At 46.1% G+C, this 26,973-nt stretch overlaps 3 protein-coding genes across 30 annotated transcripts in view; 2 read left to right on the top strand and 1 right to left on the bottom strand.

Moving 5' to 3' along the window:
* The first annotated feature begins 1,069 nt into the window (after positions 1 to 1,069).
* LOC103316656 (sarcosine dehydrogenase, mitochondrial) lies at positions 1,070 to 8,403 on the top strand. The gene is made up of 13 exons (XM_008211491.4): positions 1,070 to 1,350; positions 3,355 to 3,613; positions 3,973 to 4,102; positions 4,565 to 5,361; positions 5,448 to 5,610; positions 5,687 to 5,973; positions 6,061 to 6,258; positions 6,332 to 6,599; positions 6,671 to 6,800; positions 6,874 to 7,130; positions 7,216 to 7,378; positions 7,461 to 7,568; positions 7,643 to 8,403. Exons 2-13 carry the CDS (start codon positions 3,458 to 3,460, stop codon positions 7,803 to 7,805), a joined length of 2,820 nt encoding a protein of 939 aa, XP_008209713.1. The 5' UTR covers positions 1,070 to 1,350; positions 3,355 to 3,457; the 3' UTR covers positions 7,806 to 8,403.
* Positions 3,628 to 9,700, bottom strand: LOC100122012 (peptidyl-prolyl cis-trans isomerase-like 3). Of its 2 annotated transcripts, none has more exons than XM_003427104.5 (5): positions 9,078 to 9,623; positions 8,892 to 8,966; positions 8,434 to 8,714; positions 8,231 to 8,358; positions 3,628 to 4,135 (listed from the first exon to the last, which is right to left on the bottom strand). In XM_003427104.5, exons 1-4 carry the CDS (start codon positions 9,078 to 9,080, stop codon positions 8,232 to 8,234), a joined length of 486 nt encoding a protein of 161 aa, XP_003427152.1. In that variant the 5' UTR covers positions 9,081 to 9,623; the 3' UTR covers positions 3,628 to 4,135; position 8,231. The 2 variants fall into 2 exon arrangements, with proteins under 2 accessions (XP_003427152.1, XP_001605618.2); XM_001605568.5 differs by lacking the exon at positions 3,628 to 4,135 and adding an exon at positions 5,937 to 6,274 and having other exon boundaries at positions 9,078 to 9,700.
* Positions 9,701 to 13,423: 3,723 nt separating this feature from the next.
* LOC100121997 (protein PRRC2C) overlaps positions 13,424 to 26,973 on the top strand; it is a 21,507-nt gene continuing 7,957 nt past the window's right edge. For 15 of the 27 annotated variants that reach the window (XM_016981891.3, XM_016981902.3, XM_032596954.1 and 12 more), the window contains exons 1-11: positions 13,544 to 14,529; positions 16,787 to 16,935; positions 17,015 to 17,263; positions 17,361 to 17,529; positions 18,122 to 18,358; positions 19,195 to 19,275; positions 19,434 to 19,720; positions 19,801 to 20,485; positions 20,573 to 21,316; positions 22,340 to 22,788; positions 22,878 to 26,972. In XM_016981891.3, coding sequence (XP_016837380.1) covers positions 16,843 to 16,935; positions 17,015 to 17,263; positions 17,361 to 17,529; positions 18,122 to 18,358; positions 19,195 to 19,275; positions 19,434 to 19,720; positions 19,801 to 20,485; positions 20,573 to 21,316; positions 22,340 to 22,788; positions 22,878 to 26,972 — 7,089 coding nt within the window. In that variant the 5' untranslated portion in view covers positions 13,544 to 14,529; positions 16,787 to 16,842. The other 12 variants (XM_032596958.1, XM_016981903.3, XM_032596951.1 and 9 more) reach the window with 11 other exon arrangements.

Below are 26,973 nucleotides of genomic sequence, written 5' to 3'. Positions count from 1 at the left end.
CTATACATATATAGCGTGAATCATCTGATATATTATTTACTACGGGTGTTTGCTGCGGTCATTGAATTTCCATATTTCATTTCATTAACAAGTGTTACTTAATAAGGAACTCGATTATCGCTCTTCTCTCTTTTTTTTTACAAGCCATTGTGAGCGATAATTCTATGTGTGCGGGTTATTTATCGAAAGAACACGCAAGAATCTTAGCTTTCTAAATCGCACAGAATTTTCGACGCAATTTATACTATAATAACAGGATAAATTAAAAAGAATGCGACGAAGAAATTTAAAAAATGACACTCGGAAAAAAATTACCCAAGCGCATTCCAACGCAGCTTTTTCGAACGTTCGCGATGATGCACCGCACTCGGCGACTCGCGCGCAGTTCAACGTACACGCGGTGCATCGCAGCTTATATACTCACACATGAGCTGACTCAAGGCCTTCCGCTTGATTTTTAGGCTCGCACGCGTCACTCCCATGCACCGCCGTTGCAGAAATGCTTTTTTTTCCCCTCTCTCTCTCTCTCTCTCCAGTCCTTATACGCGGCGCATCGGTGTAGCGCCCACTCGCGCGAATTTCCTCGTCAAAGAGTGCATCGCTTTGCTGGCATCGAGTGCGGACGCCTCTATACTTATGGTAATCGAGTGATGATTTCGGTCGATTTTCTGTATACTCTATACGAATAACGCTTGTTACCTAGTACAATTTCAATATACCGTAAATCGGCGAGACTCGATAACAAACCGGCTTTTCAAAAATACACCGCTCTCCCAGCAAAATTAAGCGCTCAATGCCGTTTACAAATACTTACAAACAAACGGGAGACAACAAAAGCAATCCACTCGCCAGCAGCAAGAAAATCGTCAATCTGCATACATTGCCCGTCCTATACACTGCATAGCTTCAATTGAGAAAAGAAGACCCTCTCGGCGAGAAGCAATTCGAGGCAACGACGATGCGCTTCTTTGACGTTGCAGCAGCGCGCACGTGTGTATACACTATATAGTAGAGAGAGAGAAGCCTCTTCATCAGTGTAGATATGGCTATCCGGCGATCGACCGGCGACAGTAGTCTTGCGGCACGCGCACGCACACGCGGACATCACGCGCGGAGCGTGCAGTGTACTCGTTTTTATGCACGTATATACCTATATAGTGTATAAGCGAGTTGGAGGTTCGCTTCGCCTTGATTATTGCCGCGCGGCGCCGCGATCATTTGACTTTTCTCGCGCTGCGGAGATGATGCTCGGGCTGGTTTCTTTGAGTTTCTGCTGAATTTCATCCTTGAAGTTTCAACGATTATCGAGAGGACGAGTATCGTGCTGAAGATACGGCGCGTTTGAGAGAGGTGAGTTTTTAAAGTGAAAATTGTGAAATTTTGAATATATTCAGCGTTATCCAGAAATTTTATCGGCAGAATTAATGAATGTTTCGCTAAGAGCGTTAAACTTTGGAAAATACGAAAAAAATTATCGGGAATTTAATAAAAATTGTTTGCTTGAACCGAAAACAACGGGTCAGATCCAGAAATTTATCGTCGCGAAATTCGCGCGCGCTCGCTAATTCAATGGTACATTTTAGTCGGTAATAAGCTCCAATCGCGAAAGTTTAGTGATATACTCCGATCGTTGTATTAAGACGGAATCGAATCTCCACGTGTCGCTCGAACAAAGAAATCAGCTCTGCACTACCGATCATTCTTTAAAACCCAACGCGCTGCAACTGCGGCCGCGATAAACTATTTTAAAATTCCGTAAGATTCTAATTTCGGCTATCGCTTTATAACGAGTATAGCGCGAAAGAGGGAGAGAGAAAAAAGCGCGCTTGACCCCTAATAGGCTGATAAGAATCGCGAGTATTTCAGTAACATCAGCCGCGAGTATGTGTTTACAAACAAGAGGGAATAATGACACGCGGGGGATAGGGGAAAAAAAATCGAGATATTTGCTCACACGATCGCATGTGGCAAGTCTGACAATGAAGTATCAATTAACGATTTTTGCTGCGAGAGGCTAATATCGGTTTCTCAGCACGCGTCCTCGCCGATGAGAACAACAAGGAGGTGACCGGTTGTCGCGACGACGATGGTCACTTGAGATGCGGAGATCGGTATCGGTAAAAAATGCGTAGAGCTTCGTGCATTTGCATCGGATGGTCTGTGCGCGTTGCGGAGAATAGAATAGGTCGAATCTTTCTACGAGCATCTATGAATAAATCGATGTTGCGCAAAGAACGATTACGAGGATGGAAATCTGGAATTTCGTCGTTCTCGTAATTAAACGCTACGAAAACATAATGCGAGAAAATCTGAAAGCCTGCTTTTATTTCTCCATTCAAGCCGGCTATAAATAGACAACACTGTATAATAACTGCCGCTCGGCTTAATTACGGTCGCTCGCGACTAATATCGTTTTAAGTGATCAATTACGAATATTTTATTTTTCAAAAGTGACCTACTATAAACTTCACTGCGTTAACTCGGTGATTACAGTGTATCACTTCGACGAGTAAAATGCAACACTCCAAAAATAAAGGAAATCACCTCCTCCCTCGGTATTCGCGCATACCTCACAAGCAAAGCCGTCATCCCTCTTTATTTCCTCGTCGAGTATACGAGAGAGAGAGAGAGAGAGACCAGTCGCGACTGCACACAACAAACACAAAGTCGACGAGCCATACTGCTCGTGAATCGTGTCGACGACCCCGCGGCGAACTTCTTAATCAGCTGAATCTCGCGCCGATTACGCGCTGCTTTTGCAGCTGATGCATGTCGAGATCGACGGCGAAAGACATTGACGTGCAGTTCTCGGATCGAGTAGAAAATGTTTACGCGCTGTGTACGTGAAGTCTGTTTTGATAACGAGGATATTTTTCAACTTCCTGTGCGCGAAAACAACGTTCGTGAAATTCAAAGATGCTGGGGGGGTTCCGGCGAGTCATGCGCTCAGCGCCTTTCTAACTCGCCGCGCGTTCGAATAAATTAGAATTTTGATCGATGAGATGGCTGCGTTGGCAAAAAAAAAAGAAAAAAAAAATCGCATATCTTTGGTAAACAAACTTATAATTTTCTCGACCTCGATCTTAACCACTCGAGCGCTCGCGATCATTAGCATACATATACATCTATCTCGTAAATGCTAATCTATTCCGAATTACGAGTTTAAATCGCTCCCAAAACTACGCATTTTCCTATTCCCTCGCGCGACGTCAAAAAACAAAAACAATAATCCACCGCACTACGAAAACATCAGATCTAGTCTCTCTCGTTCGCGCGTATGGAGAGAGAGAGAGAGAGAGAGTGGGATCGCAACGAAACATTGTGTATTTATCGTCATGTACGCGACTCTCACAGGCGCAGCGGCAACAGAGAGCCGGAGTAGAGCTGTGTCGGCGGCGGTGCGGCGGTGCGCTGCAGAGATATCCGATAATAAGGCATTATAAGAGGGCTCGGCAATATGGGCCGGAGCAGTAGAGTCGCCGCAGCCGCAGCATCGGTACAGCAGACGAGCAGTGCTAGCAGTTGCGCGACAGGCACTGGTCAACAGTCGGTTGGCGCTCTCGCGAGTCTGATCAGCCGGGCCGACGAGATGCTGCGCGCCGCGACGAGCAAGGTATAGAAAATTGATTTTATTTATTTATTTATTTATTTATTTATTTTTTTTTTTTCATTCCGATTAAATTTCAAGAAATTCTACCGAGTTTCCATAGACGACTGCAGTTGTTCTTTCACGGACGATGAAGTAATTAAGCGATACGCAATCGATTGCCAAGATATAGTCAAGCTCGGCCGCGCGAGAAAAAGGCAAAAGAAAACAATAACATTCCACTCTGATTTCGAGAGCTTATAAACATTCATTTATAACGCGCGATATACCCGATGAATTATAATAGCTTAATGGATGCACGTCGTCCGAGTAGGAAGTTGATTTTCGCACGCGTTTGAAGAATAATAGAGAGCCTCTTTGCGCAGTTCGCCAAGTGGAACGGGCCATTTGCGCCTCGTTCGCGGAGCCTCGCCACGAGCGGACAGCTGATGAGGGATGCAGCGAAGCCGGCGGCTGCAGCAGATCTACCCGAGAGCGCCGACGTTGTCATTATAGGTGAGTTGATTTTCCTCTTGCCTATGAGTATATCTGTAATTATAAATAAGAGATCGGATGAGACGATTTTTTCAGCGATACTGTTTGCGAGCTTTCCGTTAAATTTTGCATTATTTCAGAGGAGATAAGAGTTGCATATACCAAAGCGCTTGGACGATAAGCTAATTATAGCGAGATAGTCGGGAAAACAGACGATTAGCTATTTTGCTTTTCGCGATTATCGTAATCTGTTATTGAGGCTTCGAGCGTTTCGTTACGATAGTGTACTATACGTAGCTTAGAACTATACTAGCTGTGCCAGAGCAGAGACTCTACGATTGTATATTGTGTATGAGCGAGCCAACTGATTCATTCTCTAATCTATATACTGAATGCGATATTAAGGATATCGTTTGATCTAAGCTGTCTGCTCGAAAAATCGAAAAAACAGAATAATAACATTGACAATCGTTCAACTTTCAGGCGGAGGAGCATCAGGATGCAGCGCTCTCTACCAGCTGGCCAAACGAGGCGTCAACACAGTCCTGCTCGAGCGTTCGAAACTGACCTCGGGCACGACCTGGCACACAGCCGGCATGGTCTGGAGTTTGCGTCCCTGCGAGACCGAGACCCAGTTGCTGCGCGCCACTCAGGACACCCTGGCCGAGCTCGAGCAGGAGACCGGTGAAAACGCCGGTTGGATCAACAACGGCGGGCTGTTCATAGCCCACAACGACACCCGCATGGACGAGTACCGGAGACTCGTGGATCTGGGCAAGGTCCTCGACGTCGGCGCCAAGATCGTCAACGTCGAGGAGGCCTGCGAGCTCTTCCCGCTGCTCGATCCCAAAAGTTTCGTAGGAGCGATCTACTCGCCGAGAGACGGCGTCATCGATCCTGCCATGATGACGGCGGCACTGATCAAGTGCGCCAAGAACAGAGGGGCTCAGGTCTTCGAGGAGACACCGGTCACCCGGATCCTCACCGATGAGAAGACCTTCGGCTCGAAACAGGTGACCGGCGTGGAAACCGATCGCGGTGTCATCAGGACCAACTGCCTGCTCAATGCCAGCGGCGCTTGGTCCCGAAGCATCGCCCGCATGGTCAAGCTCGACATTCCGCTGACGCCCATGAAACACGCCTACATCGTTACCGAACCCATGAAGCAGGTCAGAGGCACGCCCAACGTCAGGGATCACGATTTCAACATCTACTTCAAGGTTCACGGGGAGTGTCTCAGTATCGGGGGATACGAGAACAACCCCATCATCCTGAGATGCGTGAGTGCTACAGCTGTGTGCTTTGATACATTTTCTTTTAGTCGAGAGTATGCACCTTGATAATTCGTGGACGATTTTTGCGACAGGTGCCGAACGACTTCAGCTTCGGTCTGTACGAGCTCGACTGGAACGTGTTCAACGCGCACCTGGAGGCGATGGTCGCGCTCGTGCCGGAACTCGCGACCACTGGCATCAGATCGACCGTCTGTGGTCCCGAGAGCTTCACCCCTGATCACAAGCCAATCATGGGTGAGTTTGGCGCTGTTGATTGAAAATCGATCAGCAGTACGTATAACGACGTTTGATTTTTTTTTTTTCGCGACAGGCGAGGACCCTCGCTGCGCCGGATTCTTCTATTCCTGCGGTTACAACAGCGCAGGCATGATGTACAGCGGTGGCTGTGGCGAGACGATAGCGGATTGGATAATCAACGGCAGGCCGATGAGGCACATGTTCTCGCACGACATCCGGAGGTTCACTCCGGAGCAGACCAAGGACATGGTCTGGGCCAACGAGAAGACCCACGAGTCGTACGTCAAGAACTACTCCATCGTCTTCCCGCACGACCAGCCGCTCAGTGGAAGAAACTTCAAGACCAGTCCTTTTCACGAGGTGAGTTCACGTTACACCAAGAGGAGCTTTTCTCGGTTGTTATGATGCGTGAGTCGAAGGATGACGACCGAAAACTCGAATCCACAGCTGCTGCTGAAGGAAGGCGCAGTGATGGAAGAGCGCCAGGGCTGGGAGAGGCCTGGCTGGTACCTGAAGGAAGACACGGCTCCGATTCCACCGTACGACTACTACGGGAGCTACGGCACCTCCAAGAACGAGAACTGCAAGTACTTGCAAGTCCTACAGCAGGACCACACCTTCGATTTTCCCAAACACCAGGAGAATGTGAGTCGAGAGATATCTGAAATGATTATAAAGTATCAACGTCGATTACACAAAGTTTGTTCAATATTCACAGATAAAAGAGGAAGCTCTCGGCTGCAGGAACAACGCCGCGCTCTTCGACATGTCGTACTTCGGCAAGTTCTACCTCTGTGGCCCTGACGCGCAAAAAGCCGCGGACTACATCTTCACGGCAAAGACTGACTCGGACATGGACAGGACCGTCTACACCTGCATACTGAACAAGCACGGAGGAACCGAGGCCGATTGCACCATCACCTGGATCTTACCCGGATCCAGCGGTGTCGTCGATCCGATTTTCAAAGGCAAAGCCTTGTACATAGGTACGTTATTATTTTTCGATGAAAACAAAAGCTCTGTGATGAAAGAAATTGCGATGACGAAACGATTGCAGTTTGCGGTGGCTTGTCGTCCTACCACACGTGGGCGCACATCCGCAGAGTCATCGCGGAGAAAGGCTTCAACGTGAGCTTGCACGACGCGACTCACCAGATGGGAATTCTGTCACTCCAAGGACCGAACAGGTGAGAAAGAATCTGCTTGATTTTTTATATTGGTTTTAAAATTTCTTACTAAGGGAAGAAAATTAATTCACAGCCAAAAGATCCTGCAGAACATCGTCGACAAGGACCTGGCCGACGAGGAGTTTCCGTTCTCCACCTCGAAGCTGATGAAAGCCAATGGAAAGCTCGTCAGAGCTTTCAGAATCAGCTTCGTCGGAGAGTTGGGATACGAGTTACACATTCCATTGCAGTCTTGCGAAAGGGTTTACCAAGCAATCGTGGAGTTTGGTAAACCGTGGCATTTGAAACTGGCTGGATACAGAGCTCTGTACAGCCTTAGTTGCGAAAAGGGTAGGTTGAGTTGCGATGAAATCGCGAGAGAATGTGAATGAAGAAAGTCCTGTATTCTACGAAAAATTCGTTAAATTCGTTTTAGGATACCACTTGTGGAATTCTGATCTGAGATCAGACGATAATCCTATCGAGGCGAACTTGGGATTTACTTGTAGAAAAGACGGAAAGTACATGGGCAGCGATGCTGTGGAGAACCTTCGCAAAAATGGAGTCAAGAGGAAACTGGTCAATTTGCACGTCAAGCAGTGAGTATTGTTACGAACTATCCATGTGCCACACTAAATTGCATGTTCCTTAGTGAAACAATACTAATCATTTTGCTTTCAGTCAAGTACCTATGTGGGGATTGGAAACGGTTTACAGAAACCGTGAAATCGTCGGATATTTAAGGCGGGCTGAATACGCACACACATTTGGTTACAGTATTGGACAATCGTAAGCGTTTATTTTGCATACTTCTGCACAGTTTATCGACCTGTTATACTCATACTAAGCAAAAAACTTTTCAGGTATATCAAGCACCCCAAGCACGAAATTATTACCAAGGAGTTCCTCGAGACCGGCAAATACGAAGTGGAAATTTTGGGCAAAATGTATCCTGCGGAAATGCACTTGAAGAGTCCATTCGATCCTCAGAACAAAAGGCTGCTGAATATTTATCATCAACTGTAGATCTATGTTGATCTTAATTTATCTATGTAATTAATCTCGTTATTTGTTATTTTTATACAAATTTTTTCTATCCATTGCTCGGTATTTACATGTCAATGTCGGTTGTCGTTGATCACACAACAGTTGAATCTCATGACGAATTTATAAACATGCCATTGTATGTACAGCGACTGTGATTTATGATATTCTTTTAAGTAGATAGTTGTACACTCTAGTTTTTGTTATTGGTGTACAACAATTACGCATTAAATGTATTGTGTAAGACAATTCGGGAAATTGATTTTAATCTTTTTAAAGAGCGTGTACTGCTGTTATGAAAATTTTTATATCTACACCTTTATGTACAAATACGTTAAAAAAGTTTTTATAAATATTTTTACTTAATTAGATGATTTCTCTTATGTACACATTTTTCTAAGAATTACCTTAGCCAGCTAGCGGATTAGCGTGAATCGTTATGTTATTTATCCTAGTTTCTGTGAGTGGTTTAAAATTCTTAGGATTGACTGGTAATTTTTCCAATTGTTCTAGTGTATCTAAGCCATCTATAACTCTAAAACAAAAAATTATATAAATAAACATATTTTTAGTAAAATAATTATTTTATCGATGTTGTTTAATTTCTTACCTTCCAAACAAAGTGTATTTAAGGTCTAAATGTGGTTGTGGCGCATAAGTTATGAAAAACTGGCTTCCATTGGTATTGGGTCCGTTGTTAGCCATGGAAACCAATCCCCTGGCATTGTGCTTCAACTCCTCTTTAAATTCATCCTCGAACTTTCTGTTCCAGATTGAAGTTCCACCTTTACCAGTTTGCGTTGGATCTCCAGTCTGAACTATGAAACCCTTGATATTCCTATGAAACGTACAGTTGTTGTAGTAGTCGGATGCGCAGAGAGCCAGAAAATTCTGGAAAAAGTTTAAATATTGTAAGATAGATCAAAATACAATGCAAACCATAGTTTGCTTTATTCGTTTTCAGTGAAAAGAGGTTATATTATTTTTGTATAGGTTATAGTTCTTCAACGCTCGATGAATCTTAATTTTTCAAGTAATTGTTGAAGATAGCTAATAAGGAAGACTTACCTCGCAAGTTTTCGGACACAGTTCGCAAAACAGCTCTATTTTGATATCACCCACGTCTGTGTGCAGTGTCACGCTCTGCAATGAAAAACAAACAATTATCATCTGTATATACTCTCGAGCACAACAAACAACTGTTCAATTTAAAGAGCTGTAGTCTAAACATAAGCATCCGTTGCAAATACAAACCATTTTGAAGCTTTGTCACGTTGTCGTCGTCAAAACAATAATGCCGCAGTAGACAAGCCGAGCCAATGTTTTGAACGCGCAGCGAGGGTACCATCAGCAGCAGCCGCAAATCACGAACACGACACACAAGTCACAAACAAGAAATAAATATAGGTACACGCGCACGCGCACCGGCTCCCGGGGCCATTCACACCAACAGTGGTCTATACTACTAAAGCTCCGGCATTTCGGAGCGCACCTCCCCCACTTCGATCAAGCAACGCCGCATGAGTCAAGCTAGCGACGGGTTTTTCGAAAGATCGCCGAGGTTTTGCGAAATATTCTCTCGATCGACGGTGAAAATTCTATCGCAAAACCTTCGAATTTCCAACAGGAAAATTAAATACAACGTCGAAATGTTGGTTTCACGATAAATAGAACAGTTAGACACTTCTAGAGCCGGTGGAGACGACTCGCGTGGTCGGCCACTGGCTGCAATATCATCAGAGAGATTCGGACCTGTCTCAACGTCATCGCACTTCCCGAAGTCATACTATACATATCGCTCGCTATGTTTATCTTTTCTCTCTCTCTCTCTCTATAGCACGCGGTGCTCCGATTTCGCGAAAGCGGCGCAAATCAAACATTCAGCATAATTACATACACTATATGCATCGCTCGAATATCGTCCAGTATACAGACTAGGGTGGACCTTAATTATTATTTTTTTTTTTTTCACTCGGGCCGGGCAAATATAGCTTCTATATACCTCAAAAACCATGCGCATATAGGTTTTGAACCCATAGCATCGATTTTTCACGTGCCTCAAAGCACCCCAAGTTTCTTAAGGGATTTACATGTTAAAAAGGGGTCAAAACGTTTATCGTTCTGAAAACCTGTGAAAATTTTGGAATTTTAACTTTGGAAGTATATTTTCCCATGTATTTTGAGCCGCTGAATCGAATGGTGCTATTAGTTTTCGCCGTAATAGTGAAATAAAAAAGTTATAATTTGACTAATTTGTCATTACAAAAAGAGAGCATTAGTTTATCTGTGGTTGTAAATTTACTCAACTCATTAGAAAAATATTTAATAGATTTAAGAGACAAATTCAATGAGTTTTTGGATAAAACCAAAATATTTCTTGGCGTTGAAGAGATTCCTAAAAATGAGCAGAGATCACGAACGAGAAGTGTCAAGATAACTACATTTGAAGGGGTCGCTACTGATACTACTTTTAGTGAAGAAGATAAATTAAAAATTAACATTTTTTATCCAATAATAGATTCTCTCTGCTCTAACATAAGACAGCGAAAAGAAGCTTATGATAAAGTTCACGCAAATTTCAGTTTTTTTACTACATTGCACAAAATGAATAATGAAATAATTCAAGAAAATTGCGAAAATCTTGCAAAAAACTATGATTTCGATATATCAGCAGAAAGTTTAGTTTTAGAATGTATACAATTTAAGCATTACATACACGAAACAAGAGAGGAACAAATTTTATCAATTTCAGATCTATTTAAATTAATAAAAACAGATTGTATAGCATCTACATGTCCAAATATTGAAATATGTTTCCGTATTTTTTTATGTATGATGGTAACAAACTGCAGTGGAGAAAGATCATTTTCAAGTCTTAAATATATAAAAAATTACTTTAGAAACACGATGTTACAGGATAGGCTTAACTATCTATCAATAATGTATATAGAATCGGATGTATTAAATTGTATTTCATTTGATGATTTAATCTGCGATTTTGCAAGTAAAAAAGCAAGAAAAAAATGTAGCTTTCATAGCGATGTCATTTTAGCTATAATAAATTACCTATTATTATAGTGTAATTACATTCTATTATTTCATGCTTTTGTTTAGATATTATTTAATAGTATTTACGTTTTGTTTGGATTCGTGGGGTAGGAGGGTTATTGGGTTATTGGGTTCATTCTTGGATTTGGCCCCCCCCCCCCCCCCCAGGACCTTGGGGCCCTAGTCCCGGGCCTCCTAGGCCTCTGTACAAAGACGCCCCTGCCTCTCTGATCAAGTAAAAACTGTTTATCAGATTCTTCTTCCATCTTTTTCAAAGCATCTGCGCAAGCAATGTCAAATAATTTGTTTATGCTTTCTTTATATGTTTGTTCATTTTTTATTTGAGTGTCTGATCTAGGTGAAGCATTTCTTTGTATTTTTCTCCATCTTTCATATTCAGCCTCCAGTTTAATGACACATTTTTTATCTTCTTGCGTAGGAATTCGAGCTTTCTTCCAAATAATGATACACTCTTCAATGGTTAACTTCGCACTTTCACGTACAGACTTTGAAACTCTTCGTAGGTTATAGAATAAAGCAGCTAGTACTTGTTTTATCGTTGGTAGATTATTAGTTGCAACTATTTGATTAGTACAATATCCAATGTGATTGACTCTTTCGCGTAAATTATAAGCCATTGTTGAAAAACTAAATAAAATTGTTCATGCGGAGCAATATATCTCGAAATTAAAAAGTACCTGTTGAAATAAATTGAGCCGTGGTTAAATAGGAAAATAAGTTTAATATAAATATTCTTATGTTTACATGAGCTATATGCTCGCCGTGCAGTGCTCATTGCTCTGAGTCCGATGATAGAGAGAACGTACAGTGTTTATTGTTTATCGTTGTATAATATAATATGTATACATTCAACACTACCATTTTGTATTCACGTTACTTCGTGTCAGCTGATCCCTTCGCTGATCCGAAAATGCTTTAGGCCGTGGTCCCTTCGATGGAACGAAAATCCGGAATAAGAATTCTGGAACGACAACAGCCACTCGCAGCCATTCCGGTTTACCCTTCCGGTTTTTGAACATAGCCCGTATCCGATACAAAAGAATTTTTCAGATATGTATAACTATACTTTTTATGTATAAAAAAATTGACCTCGTATTGGTAACATTGTAACAAACCCATTTTTTGGTCACTTTGCCGTGATTTTCGACCTTTTTGTCGATTTTGGCTTATATCTTGTTTTCTCAATTGAATCGGCAAAAGCCAATTGCACCATTCGTTCAATGAGCTCAAAATACATAAAAATGTATGTTTTTGAAAAAAACTTTCCAACTTATCACTGATTATAAACGTTAAAAGTCCATTTTTACACGTTTTTTTTGCGATTTTTCGAGTTTTTCAACGAGTTTGGCTTATAACTTTTTTATTTCACTATTACGGCGAAAACTAATAGCACCATTCGATTCAGCGGCTCAAAATACATGGGAAAATATACTTCCAAAGTTAAAATTCCAAAATTTTCACAGGTTTTCAGAACGATAAACGTTTTGACCCTTTTTTAACATGTAAATCCCTTAAGAAACTTGGGGTGCTTTGAGGCACGTGAAAAATCGATGCTATGGGTTCAAAACCTATATGCGCATGGTTTTTGAGGTATATAGAAGCTATATTTGCCCGGCCCGAGTGAAAAAAAAAAAAATAATAATTAAGGTCCACCCTAATACAGACAGCATGTTATTGCAGCTAGTCGTAGAGAGACAGCGAGAAAACTATTGATATACATATATTGGGTACATAAATAAGGGGTGTCTTTCGAAAATCTGTGTCGTCGGCTGAGATTTTCGGCGACGACCTAGTTCAACGGTCAGTGACGAGCTATGGTCATGGCCAGTCAATGACTGCATTTCAAAAAATAGAACAATCGACGCCTGTAACGTGTAACGCGCGATTGTTTATTAATACAATGAGAAAGCATTATATAATGCTTGATTGGATAATTCGTTGTGCACGATAGCGGCTTTCATAAAAATAATCTTTATAGCTATTATTCTCATCGAGTATACGTCATGTTTTCGTTTGCGCGACGCAATAATCTCTATATCAATATTTGCGCAAACTGCTAGGAGGAATAATGAAGAAGTTGAGTAAAAATTGCAGCTTTTTCACTGGTAATGATCTCTCGTTTGATAGTCGGCTTGTGTGTCAAGGTTGTCGACCGCTATACCCAAACCTAGATTGAACGACGACTTAATGAATTCGCAAATTACGGCCTAGTCGAGCCCTTGAATTACATCCCATACAGCCTATATCAAAAAATTCATTCCATATTGACAAAAATCTAAAAAACTGAATCTCTCACCTGCTGAACTCTAGAGACCTAGATATAAACAAACGGCTTGTCACGAACAGGAACAAATTGAAAATTCGCGGGGCTCATTCCCTCCGCAGAGGGCGGCACTCGACTGCGCGTTTCTGCGACAGTCACGTGCGCCTGCGCACCTGAAGACACGAACAGCCTTATAAGGATTTCCAGGGGAGCGAGAGAGATAGAGAGCAACGCTCAAGTAAGTTCCTGCCTCTTACCCGGTCATTCCAGCCATCATCGGCGTCTCCGGCTTCGCTACGAGGCTTGTCCGCATGACGTAATTGTATTGATCCGCGGAAGGTGCGAGCAGGACAGCGCTGGTCCGTGTCCGTCAGGAGTAGGCTAGTGCGGCGAGCAGCAGCGGCAGCAGTAAGTACAGCGAGTCGTCGCGCGCGCGCGCGAGAGAGAGAGAGAGAGAGAGAAAGAGCGAATAAAGAGGGGGAGAAGGATCGACGAGAAGAGAGCCGAAAGTCGCGTACTCGCCATCTTGGACGAATCGTACGGGAAAAGAGGCGACGAGCTGCGAAGTGGAAGTAGCGAGCGTAGACGAGGCGACGACCCGCAGCGACACACACACGCGCGCAGCGAGCAAGAGAGAGACAGTGATAGATATACGGAGGCTCCCCAGTCGTGCTGCTCGTCTTCTGTGCGTGTGAGCGAAGGAGAGAGAGAGAGAGAGAGAGAGAGAGAGAAAGAACGAGATCAGTAGTAGTGAACTTAGTGGCGTGTGTCTCGGCACAGGCAGGCGCGGCGCGGACACCGACGACTCTCTCTCTACCTGCGGATCGAGAAAAAAAAAAGAAGTAACGCTCTGCCAAGGTACAAAAGTAATATTCCGGTAATCCAGCAAGAGAACTGTTCGAGGCGACAGCATTGTCCGCCCGCACACAGACAGACGTATACGTATACAAAGATAGCGCTATACACGGTCGTTCGCAGCACAAGCCAGCCGAGAGCAGCAGCAGCAGTCTAGTATAGTAGAGAGCGAGCAGTGCGTGCGTGAGAGCGAGAGAGACGGGGGTGTGTGCGCGTCGTCCTGCAGCACCCGTCAACGATTTCAGCATCGGAATACAAGTCTCTCAAGGATATATACGTGGAAGCACAGCGCCAGATAATAACGTCTACTCGTCGAAGAACAGTAGTAGCAGTAGAGTGCGCTCTCAGCAGCAGCACAGCACAACGCAGGCACGTACACGAGAGCTGCGTCCCCTCGTCGCAGGCTCAGCTCCTTTCCGTTCTCGCAGCAGCAACGACGCTCTCCTCTCCGAATCTGCTCTGGGACTTGCTAACGAGGCCCGATTTTCTGGAATCGTGAACCCATTTGGACGGACCAAGGTGAGTCTCTCGCCAGCGTTCTATACCCCCCGCGAGCTCCTTCATCAGCATCAGCAGCAGCAGCACATCATCATCATCATCATCATCGTGTGCGCATCGTAGAGAGTGTGTATAGTACGCTCGCTTGCGTGCGGTAGCGATCCGCCGAGGACTAGATTTGCCCCGCTGTACAGCGACGTCGCGCTTGTGTACTGAGTACTCGTACTTGTTTGTTCGTGTGTTACCTACGTATCGAGGGCGGCGGACGGCAAATCCGAGCCCTTTTCTTCTTCGTCTGACACCCTCGGCTCGCCGCGCGCATCGCTCAATCTCTCTCTCTCTCTCTCTCTCTCTCTCTCTCTCTCTCTCTCTCTCTACTCGGCGTCGCCGCCGCCGCGGCCGCAGCTCGAATTCTCTCGAGAGCGGAATTTCCTCCCCCTTTATTCCGTGTGCTGCTGCGGCTGTTTTTTGCTCGCGCTCTTTCGAGATTCGCGGAATACTCGCTTCATTTTCCTTCGGCGGAGACCCACGGCGACGACGTGCGCGCGAGTGCGTCGTCTCCGTGCTATATACCTCTCTCTCTCTCGCTCGCTCGCTCGCTCGCTTACTCGGTCGGTCGGTGTACTTGCTCCATTTCCTCTCTTTTCTCTCTCGATCACTGCCGCCGTTAGAGCGAGAGAGAGAGAGAGAGAGACGAATGGACTGACGGATAAATCGAAAAATGAACGAGGAAGAGACGGTGGCGCACAATAAAGATGGCATGGACGGTGCGTGCCATGTCCTTCCGAACAACGGCAGCGAGTTTTTTTTTAAGAGAGAAGCACCGCTATGCCGCCTACATCGAGGGCCAGCGGCGAACGATAAAGACGCGCGAGACGTAGGAGCACGCATGCATAAACGGAAGGAAGAGAGAGAGAGAGAGAGGAGCCGTGCGAGCCGGACAAAGCTGCCTCCGCAGAGAGAATCTCGCTGCGGCCAGCGAACTCTCTCTCTCTCTCTTTCGCTCCGCGGTCGCCTTGGCCGTCGCGGGCATTTTGCGCGCTTTATATTTCGCTGAGCGTATATAGGTACTCTCCTCTATACACCTATATAATCGTACGTGTGTCTCGTCCCGTATACACACTCTCGCACTTATATGCACGACGCGTAGCATACAGCGCTGCCGCTTAGAACCAAAAGAGAGAGAGAGAGAGAGAAAGAGAGGACGGGGCGCGACGCCCACCGATAGTCGTCTTCGCCGCCGACGACTTTTTTCTTCTGCTCCCCGAGGGACGGGGTCGTACGCAGTAGGTAGTGGAAGAGACAAGGCAAAGGGACCTGCAAGAAGGTGCCGTTTATAGGTATAGGTACTACGTCGCCTCTCTCTCTCTCTCTCTCTCTCTATCTCTTTCTCGCAAGATTCCACGCTGGATTTTTCCCTTTGCGGAAGAAACGGGCGGCGTGTGCGCTGCTCTCTGGAACTGGAGATGATGAGAGAGAAAGAGAGGGAGATACTCGTGTACGTTTGAGCGGACAGAGATAGTGCGTGGCACGGGGCCTGACAGCCGAAGAGACTCCGGGTTACATTATAGCATCTATATGCCCATTGTTCCTTACTTATATAGACACGCTCACGATTCGGCTCAGGTCCTTTGAATGGTAATGCCGATTTCGTAGCCATAATACGCGCACCGAAGACGATATCGGCTGGCTATCATCATCGTCGGGAGGACTTTGGAATTTTCGCGACGACGCCGCGGCGTGAGTAATGCCCCTTCTGGGAAGTAACTCGGTCCGCTTATCGGGAATGTCTTTCTAGAGCCTTGGCTAGTTCTCGTTTCGCGGAGAATATATATATCTATAAGTTTATAGGAAGGAAGTGCCTCGTTGTGCTGAACTTGGCGGATGTATATTGCCGAGCGCGTAAGGAAGGCAAGGCTGGATTATTCTTATACACTTGTATACTTATCGGCTTCGACGCGAGTCATGTGATGAATACGACTCCGTTGGGCTGCTTTTTTTTCTCATTTTGCTTTGTGTTGAACTGTCTTGTTGCTCGTATACTTTTACGTTGCTGATCGTCGGGGTTCGATAGCTGTGTGGTATTTCGCGAGCGTGCGTTGTTTCGCAGCGATTGCGAGCTTGGACTTCTAAACTGTAAGGTTAGGTCGTGTTTTCTAAACAATTTCGCCTGCTTGGAATCAATTGTCAGGCAAATCGATGTGTACACCATTCTTTCCACATTCACTATGTGATGATGCTTGTGTAATATTACATGATGTTACTTCTTCTGTTTCAGACAAAGGGTTCGTTCGTTGGGTCTGAGTAGATACTAAATGGTTGCCTGCAGACAGCATGTCTACTCTGTCGGGGATTGTGTCGAAGGGGGAGAAAGGAAAGACAAAGTACCAATCGATAGATATCAATAGTTTGTACAGGTCGAGCAGGGTAAGCATCTTGATCATTGCAATTCACTGTTCTGTAAATGTGAGTCTGAAAATTAAATATGCCATATTAAAACAAATAGGGAGAGTCTTTGGAACAACACCAGCAGAAGAATACAGTACCCCGCAAACATGGAATGCAAAGCTTGGGAAAGGTGCCCTCGGCGCGCCGACCACCTGCTAATCTGCCTAGTTTGAGAAGTGAGATCAGTAGCAGCGATCCAGCTGTCAGTTTAGTACCTAGCGGCGGAAGCGGTTGGGCCACGACCAAGGAAACAGCACCTACAACTAGTACCACAACAACAGCAAACACTCCATCCGATAACACTACTGTAAGTATAAAAACGCTAACAAATAAATATCTAAAAGATTTAAAAAAAAAAACTTTAAAATGACTAATTTTTTGTTGTCTTTTCTTGTTTCAAATAGACCAACTCATCACCCGCACAATGTACAACAGGACCCACACCCACGTCTCTGACATCACAACAGCATCCACCACTGCCAGGGCAACAAAGCAGTACACAATCTCCACATCCATCAGAAGCAGGGAACAAGTCATCATGGAGCGCAATCATGAGCAGATCAGGAGATGCTGGTAAGCTAGAAATAATACTTTTTCATCTCTATACATTAACCCAAGCAAACACTTGAACTTGTGTGCGGCGAATGATCTGGCAGTCTGATATACCCTGTCTATAAACAAACATATGCTCTTGCCTCATGCTATTTTCAGCTTGTCGAGGATGCAATTTACTGTCTGTAACATGGCGATAGTCTCAATCCTTGAATGTTAACAGTTAAAAGTTGACCCCAAAATATATAGATTCTGATTATAATATGCTAATAATAATAGGCTTGTTTATTTATTATAAATTCGATAAGTAGAAAAAGTATATGTACTGCTTTTTTAGTCAATTATGTGTAAAAAAGTAAACTTTAAGTACAGATATTTTTTAAAAGAATTCTATTTTTTCAATGACCAATGGATCTTTAATCATGTTGAGTATGATAAATGTCTACATTGAGAAGCACAACGTTGGCTCAATAAAAGAGAAAAATATAAAATCTGATAGGAGTAGAAAAAAAATTGGCAAAGCAGAAAAAAGAGTGCGACTATTTTTTTGCTGCGGCAAGCCTTAGCTGAAACTAACTGATAGCTGTGTGTACATTAAATGCTGTGGCTGCAGCAATTGGTTACGCGGGGCTTGTGGAGTCAGGGAGAGGTGTAAGAGGTGCTCTTGGACTGAGCTTCCTTGCCCATCAGTCCCCGCAGTTCCAACACGAATTTCCCAGTCTCAGCGGGCAGTCCTCTGCCTCAGTCTCAAATCAGGGCCAGCAACAAACCTCCTCAACGGCTACAAATGCAAATGCTGCGCAGCACCAATCAATGCTGCAGCAACAGTCGTATTCCCACAACCACTCAGGTGGGCTGCAGTGCTTGCCGCCGTTTAGCTGTGCTAGATAGTTTTGATTTCTTTGATTTCGTGATGTGTAGATACCTTGTACTGTATATTGATTTTGTTGCACTATTTTGAAGATTATCAGTGTTTTGTCGCACCCCAGATCCTCAGTTCTTGGTCGCTGTAGCTCTGATTATATTGTATTATTTTTATTTCTGAAATATTCTCCTTGTGGTGTTCAGTCATCATGAATGTAAAAAGTTTACAAGATTGTAATATTTTTTACACGCCAATGATCCTTGAGGCACACTAAAGAATATGCAGCCAATTTTTGTCATATGTTCTTCATTTGATTCTTAGAAATTATTTTGTTTTTACTCTACCATTCTTTTTGCTAATTTTATTTTACAAGCATTTATTTAACCTGAAAGCCATAGCTGTTGCAGAGAAATGTCAGACTATTGTAGTATTTTACTTTTTGTTTCCTTTTCTTACTTTATTAGTAAGTGTGATTATTCAGATTTGGATACTATTTTTTGTTGTAGATACTGTAAATGCATTACTTAATATTAGTTTTAAATTTTATTAAACCAAGCCTATGTTCATACGTTTTGATGAACTTATTTATTTCTATACAAACATTTTATTAAAAGATAAAACAACTTTTCTCAGACAATGCACCAATATCCATTAACAGTGATGAATGTTGTTTGCTGTGATTTTATAATTTATTTTTTCTATTTATCAAATCTACACGATTATACTTACTTAAAAGTTTTTTTAATAACTATTATTTTGCTATGAATTATGTTTAATTTATCTTATGGAAATCGATGATTAATGTGCTTTTTTTAATTTAGGAGGTGGACCGACAGGTCAGCAGCCACCACAAAACCGAGAAAACGCACAATACGGTCCTGGGCCAAGTCTACGTCCCCAAAGTAAGTCAAACAAATACACGACATTATTGTTCTCATTGAAGTAGTCAATTGACTTCCTTTAGTTTTGATCTATATTTACGTTCTAATTATAGCTATAAGTGGGTCCTCTAAATTAAAAAAAATTTCAATAACAAACCTGGTTTATTTTTGTTTTGCAGGCGAAGGAAGCTGGATCCAAGGTGGAAGTCGCATACCGGCTGGGCAAGGTGCAGGGGGAGCAGTAGGAATGGCCGGAAGTGGGAATATTCCGGGGGTCCAGGGCCCCCCGCTTGGCCGTGGCGGTCCAGCTCTAGGTTCAGATGGTCCCGCTGGCGGACGACCGAACTCGGGCCCGTCGCCAGGCACGGCCATGGGCCCGGCAGGCCAACATGCCGGAGCACAGAACGATCAGAACCAGCAGGTCGGACCCAACATGCATCACTACAGAGGCATCATTCCTCCATTCGTAAGTCTTTTTTCGGTTCCTTTCCTTTACAAACAGTCTTGCAATAATATGTATTAAAATGTTTGCGATTTCATTTGCAGATGTATAGAGGCAATTTTCCAGCTGGTGGAAACTTCCAGGCACAGTTCCCTGCAGGCGGACCGAGACCCCGCTTTAACTATCCGTCGGGTCGCGAGCCACCGCAGCAACAACAACAACAGCAACGTCCCGAACGTGAGGGTCGTGGTGGTCCGCCGCAGCAGCCCGTTGAAGAAGAAATCGTACCGCGCCCTATCATCAAGGAAGAGGACTTGTCGCGCATGGACGACATCTCGCGCGACGCCGGCTGGACGGCTTCCGACGATATCGATTACAATCAAAAACTAGCCTTCAGCGACGACGAGGCAGAGAATGATTCGGCTCCGCCGCCGTCTACTCATTCTGGCCTGCCAAGCAAGTCTAAACCGTCGGACGATGTTCGTAAACAGGAGCAGCAGGATAAGCATGCTCTCGGCCATGGTCATGGTCACTCTCATCCAAATGAGGACAAACATTTGCATGATGATAAAGAGCCGCCACAGCAACTCAATGCCCGCGATCACTTGAAGCGCGATGATCAGAAGGAGAGCGTTGGTCCCGGTAACAGGAATGAGCCCAGAGGCGAAATGCAGTCACTGCGCTCGTGGAATAACCAGGGCCCCGTGCCTCGTGATTATCGTGGACCACCACCATCTAACTACCCGATACCACAACAACCACCTTTGAGAACTGTACACTCCGTAAGAGGTAAAGAGATGGCTTTCTTTTGATATTCGTATAATTAATTTCTTATTGTTATTTCACTATAAACGTTTGATTATGCTCATTTCGCAGATGAAGAAGAAGAACTGTGGCACCAGCGTCGCCGTGAGCAGGGTGAGAAGGTCGCATCAGCTGTAGAGCGCGCTCGCCAGCGCAAAGAGGAAGAAGAGAAACGTTTTCAGGAAATTACAAAGCAGGCTGCAGCTAAGAAACTCCAGGATCTGGAAAACAAGCTTAAAGAGAAGCATAAGCTAAAGGATGACGATCACCAACATTCGGGCAACGAGAGTGGCGGCAGCAAGTCTGGCCCCGTGTCAGGTCCGGTTATACCCGTGCCCGAGTGGGAAAGGGAGCGCGAGGGCCGCGAGCGTTCACGTACTTCGTCCTCAGAAGGTGTTGGAGCCAAGGACGATATCAAGGCAGCAGGCCGTGGCGATTCTCAATCATCATCGAGTCAACAGTCACAAAGTGAGTTCCGCCAGATAGACCGTCCTTCTTTCATGCGCCAGCAACAGCAGGCTTCTGCCGAGCAGTCGACCGGCAGCGGCGGCGGCACAGGTAGCATCCGCAACGAGCGTGATCGCGAGCGTGAGCGTGAGCGTGATCAGCGCGAGATGAGGGAGCCTGCCTTCTCCCGGCACTTTCAGAGCAATCTGCCGCCGAGATTCCAAAAGCAGCAGGCGGAGAGAAGCGGCGCCGGTGCAGGTGGGGCTCCCAATAGCCGGCTGTCCCCCAGCGCCGAACGCTCGCAGCCAGTTTCATTTTCGCAGCAATACGACCCAAGTCGATGGGTCCATAACCATTCTAACTCATTGAGTACGTGTCATTCAGCGATTTAACTTTCTCTCTGCCTTCAAATAGATTTTTTTTATGGTTGCATTTTTTAGATATTTTTTTTTCTCAATTAGTGTATCTGCTCATACCTCGCACACCCGTCACAAACCCTCGTCATATTTTTCATTCCTTTTAGGTCTTGCTGTCCAATAATATGCTCGCAAAATGTCCACCTTAATTTATTTGTTGCTTTGTTCTTTAGATGTTGTACTGTTAAGAGGACCCATATAATATCATGTTATCCAAATTCGCCTGTAAAAATAACGGCGATTAAATGCATAAGCTCGGCTTTAACTATAAATTTAGACGAAATGCGTTTATGGGTACTTTTTACAGATAGAATGTAGTTTCAGGATGATAATGGATGTGAATGAATAAACATTTTAATCCAAGTATGTTATTAATTCCGCACACGAATATTCCTCTTAAGCTTGCAAATTGTATAACACATGAAATCTATATGTCTGCACTTTTGTATATACCTTTCGCCTAGACATTGACGTATTGGCTGCCTAAATCGAAATTTTAATGCTGCGCACTAAATCGTCATCATTAATGAGGGAAGTTTCACTAGCGAGGCTATGCCAAATGTTGATTTAACGTATATGGAAATAAATACTGATCGAGTTAATTATACTATAACAGAAAATAACAGGAAGTAATTGAAATAACACCAATCAGAAGTTTTTCAAGCATCGCGAATTCGTCTTCATTGAGAGGTCAAATTACGTTTTGAGCAATGGAACTAATTATAACTCTGAATAAGTGATTAAATATGCATAAGTTCAATGTCTGATAAACTCGCACAACGCTTATCATCAAAAACATAAACTCTGTTAAACAATGAAAAACTTTTGCATTTCCAATAGCTAGTGAAACATCCTTTGCTCTGAACAACCGCCCATCTTTCAGCTCTTTTAATGTTTGACTAACATAAATATTTCTCTTCTTCTTCCCTTCTTCTCTCGGAACGAAAACAAAAATTCGACGTTTGACCAAATGTAGGCAGCAGCATGAAGTCCGGACATGCGCTCTCGGCTCCACCGCGTCGTACGCGCGCCGACTCTGACGTCTCGGGACCGCTTGACGATGACCTGGGCCCCGGCGGCAACAGCAGGCCTGGCCCTCGGGCCCCGCCAGCCCCGCGCTCCGATGAGCGACACCGACACTCTGGTAGCGGACGTTACGAACCTGCTAGAAAGCAGGGCTCTGACGGAGGCTACTATGACGACTACCCACCACGCAGGTCTGAACGGGGTGATCGCTACAAGGACTATGAGTATGACGACAGACACGGCAGAGACGGAAGAGATACTGGCAGCTGGGCAGATCAGCATCCTGACCGCCGATACGATGATAAACCAGAGGGCAGAGACGCTCGTGAAGGGCGGGATGGCAGAGATCTTAGAGACAGAGATCTCAGAGACAAGAAAGATTATGATAATTACTCTAAGGTAGGATAAAAGCACCATTTGAAAATTATTAAAACAAAGCTTATTATAGAATAAAGATTACTAATGCGCACTGCGTTATATTTTTTTAGGGTCCAACATCGCAAGACTCATTCGACGACCAACCACAAGCCAGCCAACATGGTCGTGGCGATTCAAGCGGACCAGAATGGCGTGAAGAACGTCGCGACTTGCGCTCGCATGACGATCGTTCCGGCTCAGCCGAAAGCAATCGCCGTAGTGGTGGCGAGTTGTCGCGCTCGGGTGACGAGCTGCAGCGCAGCGAACGTCCTCAGCGCCCGGACTCACGCGACAGCCGAACTTCCCGTGAATCCAGAGGCTCGCTCCGGACTGCCGATGACGACTTTCACAACAACAAGTCGTCCCGAGACAGTGGTTCCTGGGCGGCTTGCAATGATTTTTCCGATTACGAAGACAACAAGAAACAACAGCAGCATATTTTTCGCGAGGACATACGCGATCGGGACCGGGATCGGGATCGCGAGGGACCGCCGCCCCCGCGCGACCGTAGACAGCCGTCAGGTCCGGTAACTAAAGATAAGCTTGACCAGGAGGAGATTAAACGCGGCGGACTTGCTCAGCTGAAACGCAACGAGCCGCTAGACAAGAAGGAGCCTGGCAAGCCGACCGACCAGTCCCTTGACACTAAAAAAGATAGCAGTGAATTAGCCTGGAATCGCGGTAAACCCGAGCGTACGCCTGAGCCCCGTGAAACCAAGAGCACTGCTTGGGCGGATGCAGTTTCGCCCACTTTTGAGAAGGAGGAAGAAGAGAAACGCATGATGATGGAGTCACAGCACAGCAATGATGACGACAAGAAATTGGCCCAGAGCATCGAGAAGCTGAGCATTGATGGTGGCAAGCGCTTGGCGGGCAGCGACCTCGAGGCTACACACAACGACACTGACAAAGATTCTCTCAAGGATGATAAGCGCGATAAGAACGCGCGTAACCGAGCTAGCAGCAGCGGCTCTCGTGGTCCCCGTGGCGGCGAGTCTCGTGCAGCCCGTACATGGGGCAGCGGTGGCGGCAACGGCGGCACTGGCTCCGGTACTGTTAGTAGTGGAACTGGTGCAGGGAATGCAAACAGTGGTGCTAACGCTGGAAATGCCGGAGGCGCCTTTAACAACAGTAACGCTTACGGCCAGCGAACTTGGCGAGGTGCAGAACCTCCTCCAGCTCGCGGACGCCGAGCAGCCGGTCCTCGATCTATGGGAGGTCGGCCAGGTTCCGCTAAGAGTGGAACTTACGATCGCACTGATTCAGAGCTTAGCGGAGACGAGTTGGTTTCGGGCTCCACTGATTCCACCAAGGATGAGAGGCGACCCTCTGCAGCAAGATCGCCTAAGCCGTCTGCTCCTAAAGGTGAGAAGGAAGAGCGCAATCGCAACGCTGCATCTTCGAGGAAAGAAGATCAACTACAGCAACAGAATCAGCAGCAACAACCTTCTCGCGGCGGAGACTATCAACGGGAAAATCAAAGAGATAACCAGAGAGATAATCAAAGAGACAACCAGAGAGAAAATCAGAGAGAAAACCAAAGGGAAAACCAGAGGGACAGCCAATCACGCAATAATAAGCGTGCTGAAGGTGCAGCTGATTTTGCAGATTCACGCGGATCTGGACGACCAAGTCGAGAGGGCTTCGCCCCGTCAGGAGAGCCTTCGCGCCGCGGTCGCGGTGGGTTTCGCAATAACCGCGGATCAGCCAGTACAACTGGGAGCGCCGCCAGTGGGCGCATGGAGGGTTACGGCCCGCCGCCCAGCAAAAGCCCCTTTTCCTCGGACAGAATTGACGAAAACAATAGTGGCAAGCAGCAACACTCATCCACTCCTACTCCCTCCGAGCACGAAGACGGCGGAAACGCGACTAACCAATCCGAGTCCACTGACGATAAAATCATTGCCAAGCAACAGGCCTTGACTGCCGGTATTACCGGTAGACATGCCAAGTCGCCTAACCAGCTTAACGCCGCTAACCACGAGGGCAGCGGTGGTAACGCTCGAGGCGCCAAGAAGGAGGATTCAAGATCCAAGAGAACGAGGAGTGGAAGCAGAAGAGGCCGCGGAGGCGGTGGTGCTGGAAGCGAGCATCGTTCGCGAGGCGTGAATAATGCCAACAATAAAAACGAACTTGGTAATGAAGATTGGGAAACGACATCTGAGAACAGCGAGGAGCACGCTGATGACAGGAAACACGGTAGCCGCTCTGGCAAGTCATTCGGAAGCAGGGGTGAAAGAAGAGAAAATGCTAACGCCGTCGGCAACAATGCACAGCAGCATCCCAGAGAGCCTAGAGAGCCAAGAGGTAACAGAGAGAACAGAGAGAACAGAGAACCACGAGGTGAGAAAGGCGGTCAAAAGTCTTCCAATGCGCAGTCGAATCGTGCACCCGGTGGTGGCGAAAAAGGTCGAAATGCTCAGAACGCCGCTGAACGCGCGGGCAACAGAGACAACGGCCAACGTAATCATCACTCGGGAAATATTCCACCGCTAATGCAGAACTCGCAAGCGCAAAATGGTAGACCTAGAAGCCAAGGCTCGGCTAATGCTGGACCCATCAACAACATGAAGTCCTCCATCATCAACAAAGATTCTACGGTGAACAGGATCGATGAGATAAAGCTGAACGATCCCAACCTAGTGAATCAGGCACTTAACGACATCAACACTAAGCAGTCAAAGGACAAGCGCGGTGGTAACGCACCCGACATGGATGTCGATAGTAACTGTATAGATGACGGCATGAACGCTGGCGACGAAAAGATCGATGCCGATGGCTTCCAGGAAGTCCGCTCAAAGAAGAACGTCAAAGAGTCGAGCCGCCAGCAGCAGCAAAAGGAGGAGCAACAGCAAAGCTCGAAACCTGGACGTCGCGATCGGGACAAGGACCGTGGTGAGCGCGACCGCTCGAAATCCAAGACCAACGGTCCCCAATCTCAACAGCAACAGGGTCAGCAGCAAGGCCAGAACATCCCATCTCTTCTTGGACAACCTATCGGTCAGGCCGGTGCTGGTGCTCCGCCTAAGCAATACGAGCGCAACGCCAGTCGCCAGAAGCTAGCGCCACGCTTCCAAAAGCAGCGACTAGCCAAGCAGCAGCAACAGCAGCAGGCCGGTGGAAACGAATCCAGCGATTCTGCCACTGGTAAGGCACAAAACCAGCAAGCCAATACAATTAAAGATGCGCCTGGCGGTGTGGCGCTCCCTCCAACCGTCAATGCTTGGGATAAACCGTTCACAGGTGGATCCTCGAGCCGCTCGCCCCCGTCGCCGGCTGCCGCAGCGGTGCCAGCCGACATCCAGCTGATGTCGGGCCTGACCGGGCAGAACAGCGCTGCAGCCGAGCACGAGGCCGCCGGCCACGCCGACTCGCAGCAGCAGACGGGGGCCACGACCGGTAACAGCCAGCGCAACTCGCCCAACTGCGACAAAGTCAGCAGCGGTAAGCTTGCGCAGGTAAAGGAGGCCGGCGGCCCTGGACAGGACAAGGGTGGCCAGGACTCCTCCTCACCCCCGGTACAAACCCTCATATTTGAAAACACCAATTACTCGAAAAACACTAAGAATAGCGTCGGCTCTGCCGGCGATATGGCCATCAAGTCCAAATACTCGAACCACATTAAGGCCCAGTCACGCGATAAGCGAGCTAGCGACATCGAGGATGACAACGCACAGCTGCAACAGCACCAGCAGCAGTCACTGGCGGTAGCGTTCTCCAGCAAGCCCAACGAACTGATGAAGGACAAGCTGCCCCAGCAGCAACAGGAGCCAATACAGATGCCGCTCTCATTTAACAACAAGGAGGACAATGCAGACATGAAGCTGGACTTCACGTTCGACTCAGATCTGTCGCAGCTTACAGAAGATAAGAGCAAGAGTCTTGGTATGCCTAGATCTATGCACATCACCGGCGGTCAGAGCACGATATCTCCCTCTACAGCTGAGCTCAATCTGAAGATAGCATCAGTTAAGAAGGTTTGGGAGAACGCTCCGCCAATGCCGACAGTGGTTGAGCATGAGGTAGACGGCAGCGTGGTCAGTACGGCGAACAGTTTCCCCCAAGCTTTCGAAAGCAATGATGTCGATGACAGCTACAGCGCTCATCAACAGTACAACCAGGCTAACATGAAGAATGAGATCACCACCTCGACGAATGTATGCAAGG

The sequence above is a fragment of the Nasonia vitripennis genome, chromosome 2, assembly GCF_009193385.2.
Source record: "Nasonia vitripennis strain AsymCx chromosome 2, Nvit_psr_1.1, whole genome shotgun sequence".
Taxonomy (NCBI): domain Eukaryota; kingdom Metazoa; phylum Arthropoda; class Insecta; order Hymenoptera; family Pteromalidae; genus Nasonia; species Nasonia vitripennis.
This window is presented reverse-complemented; position numbering and strand designations above follow the sequence as displayed.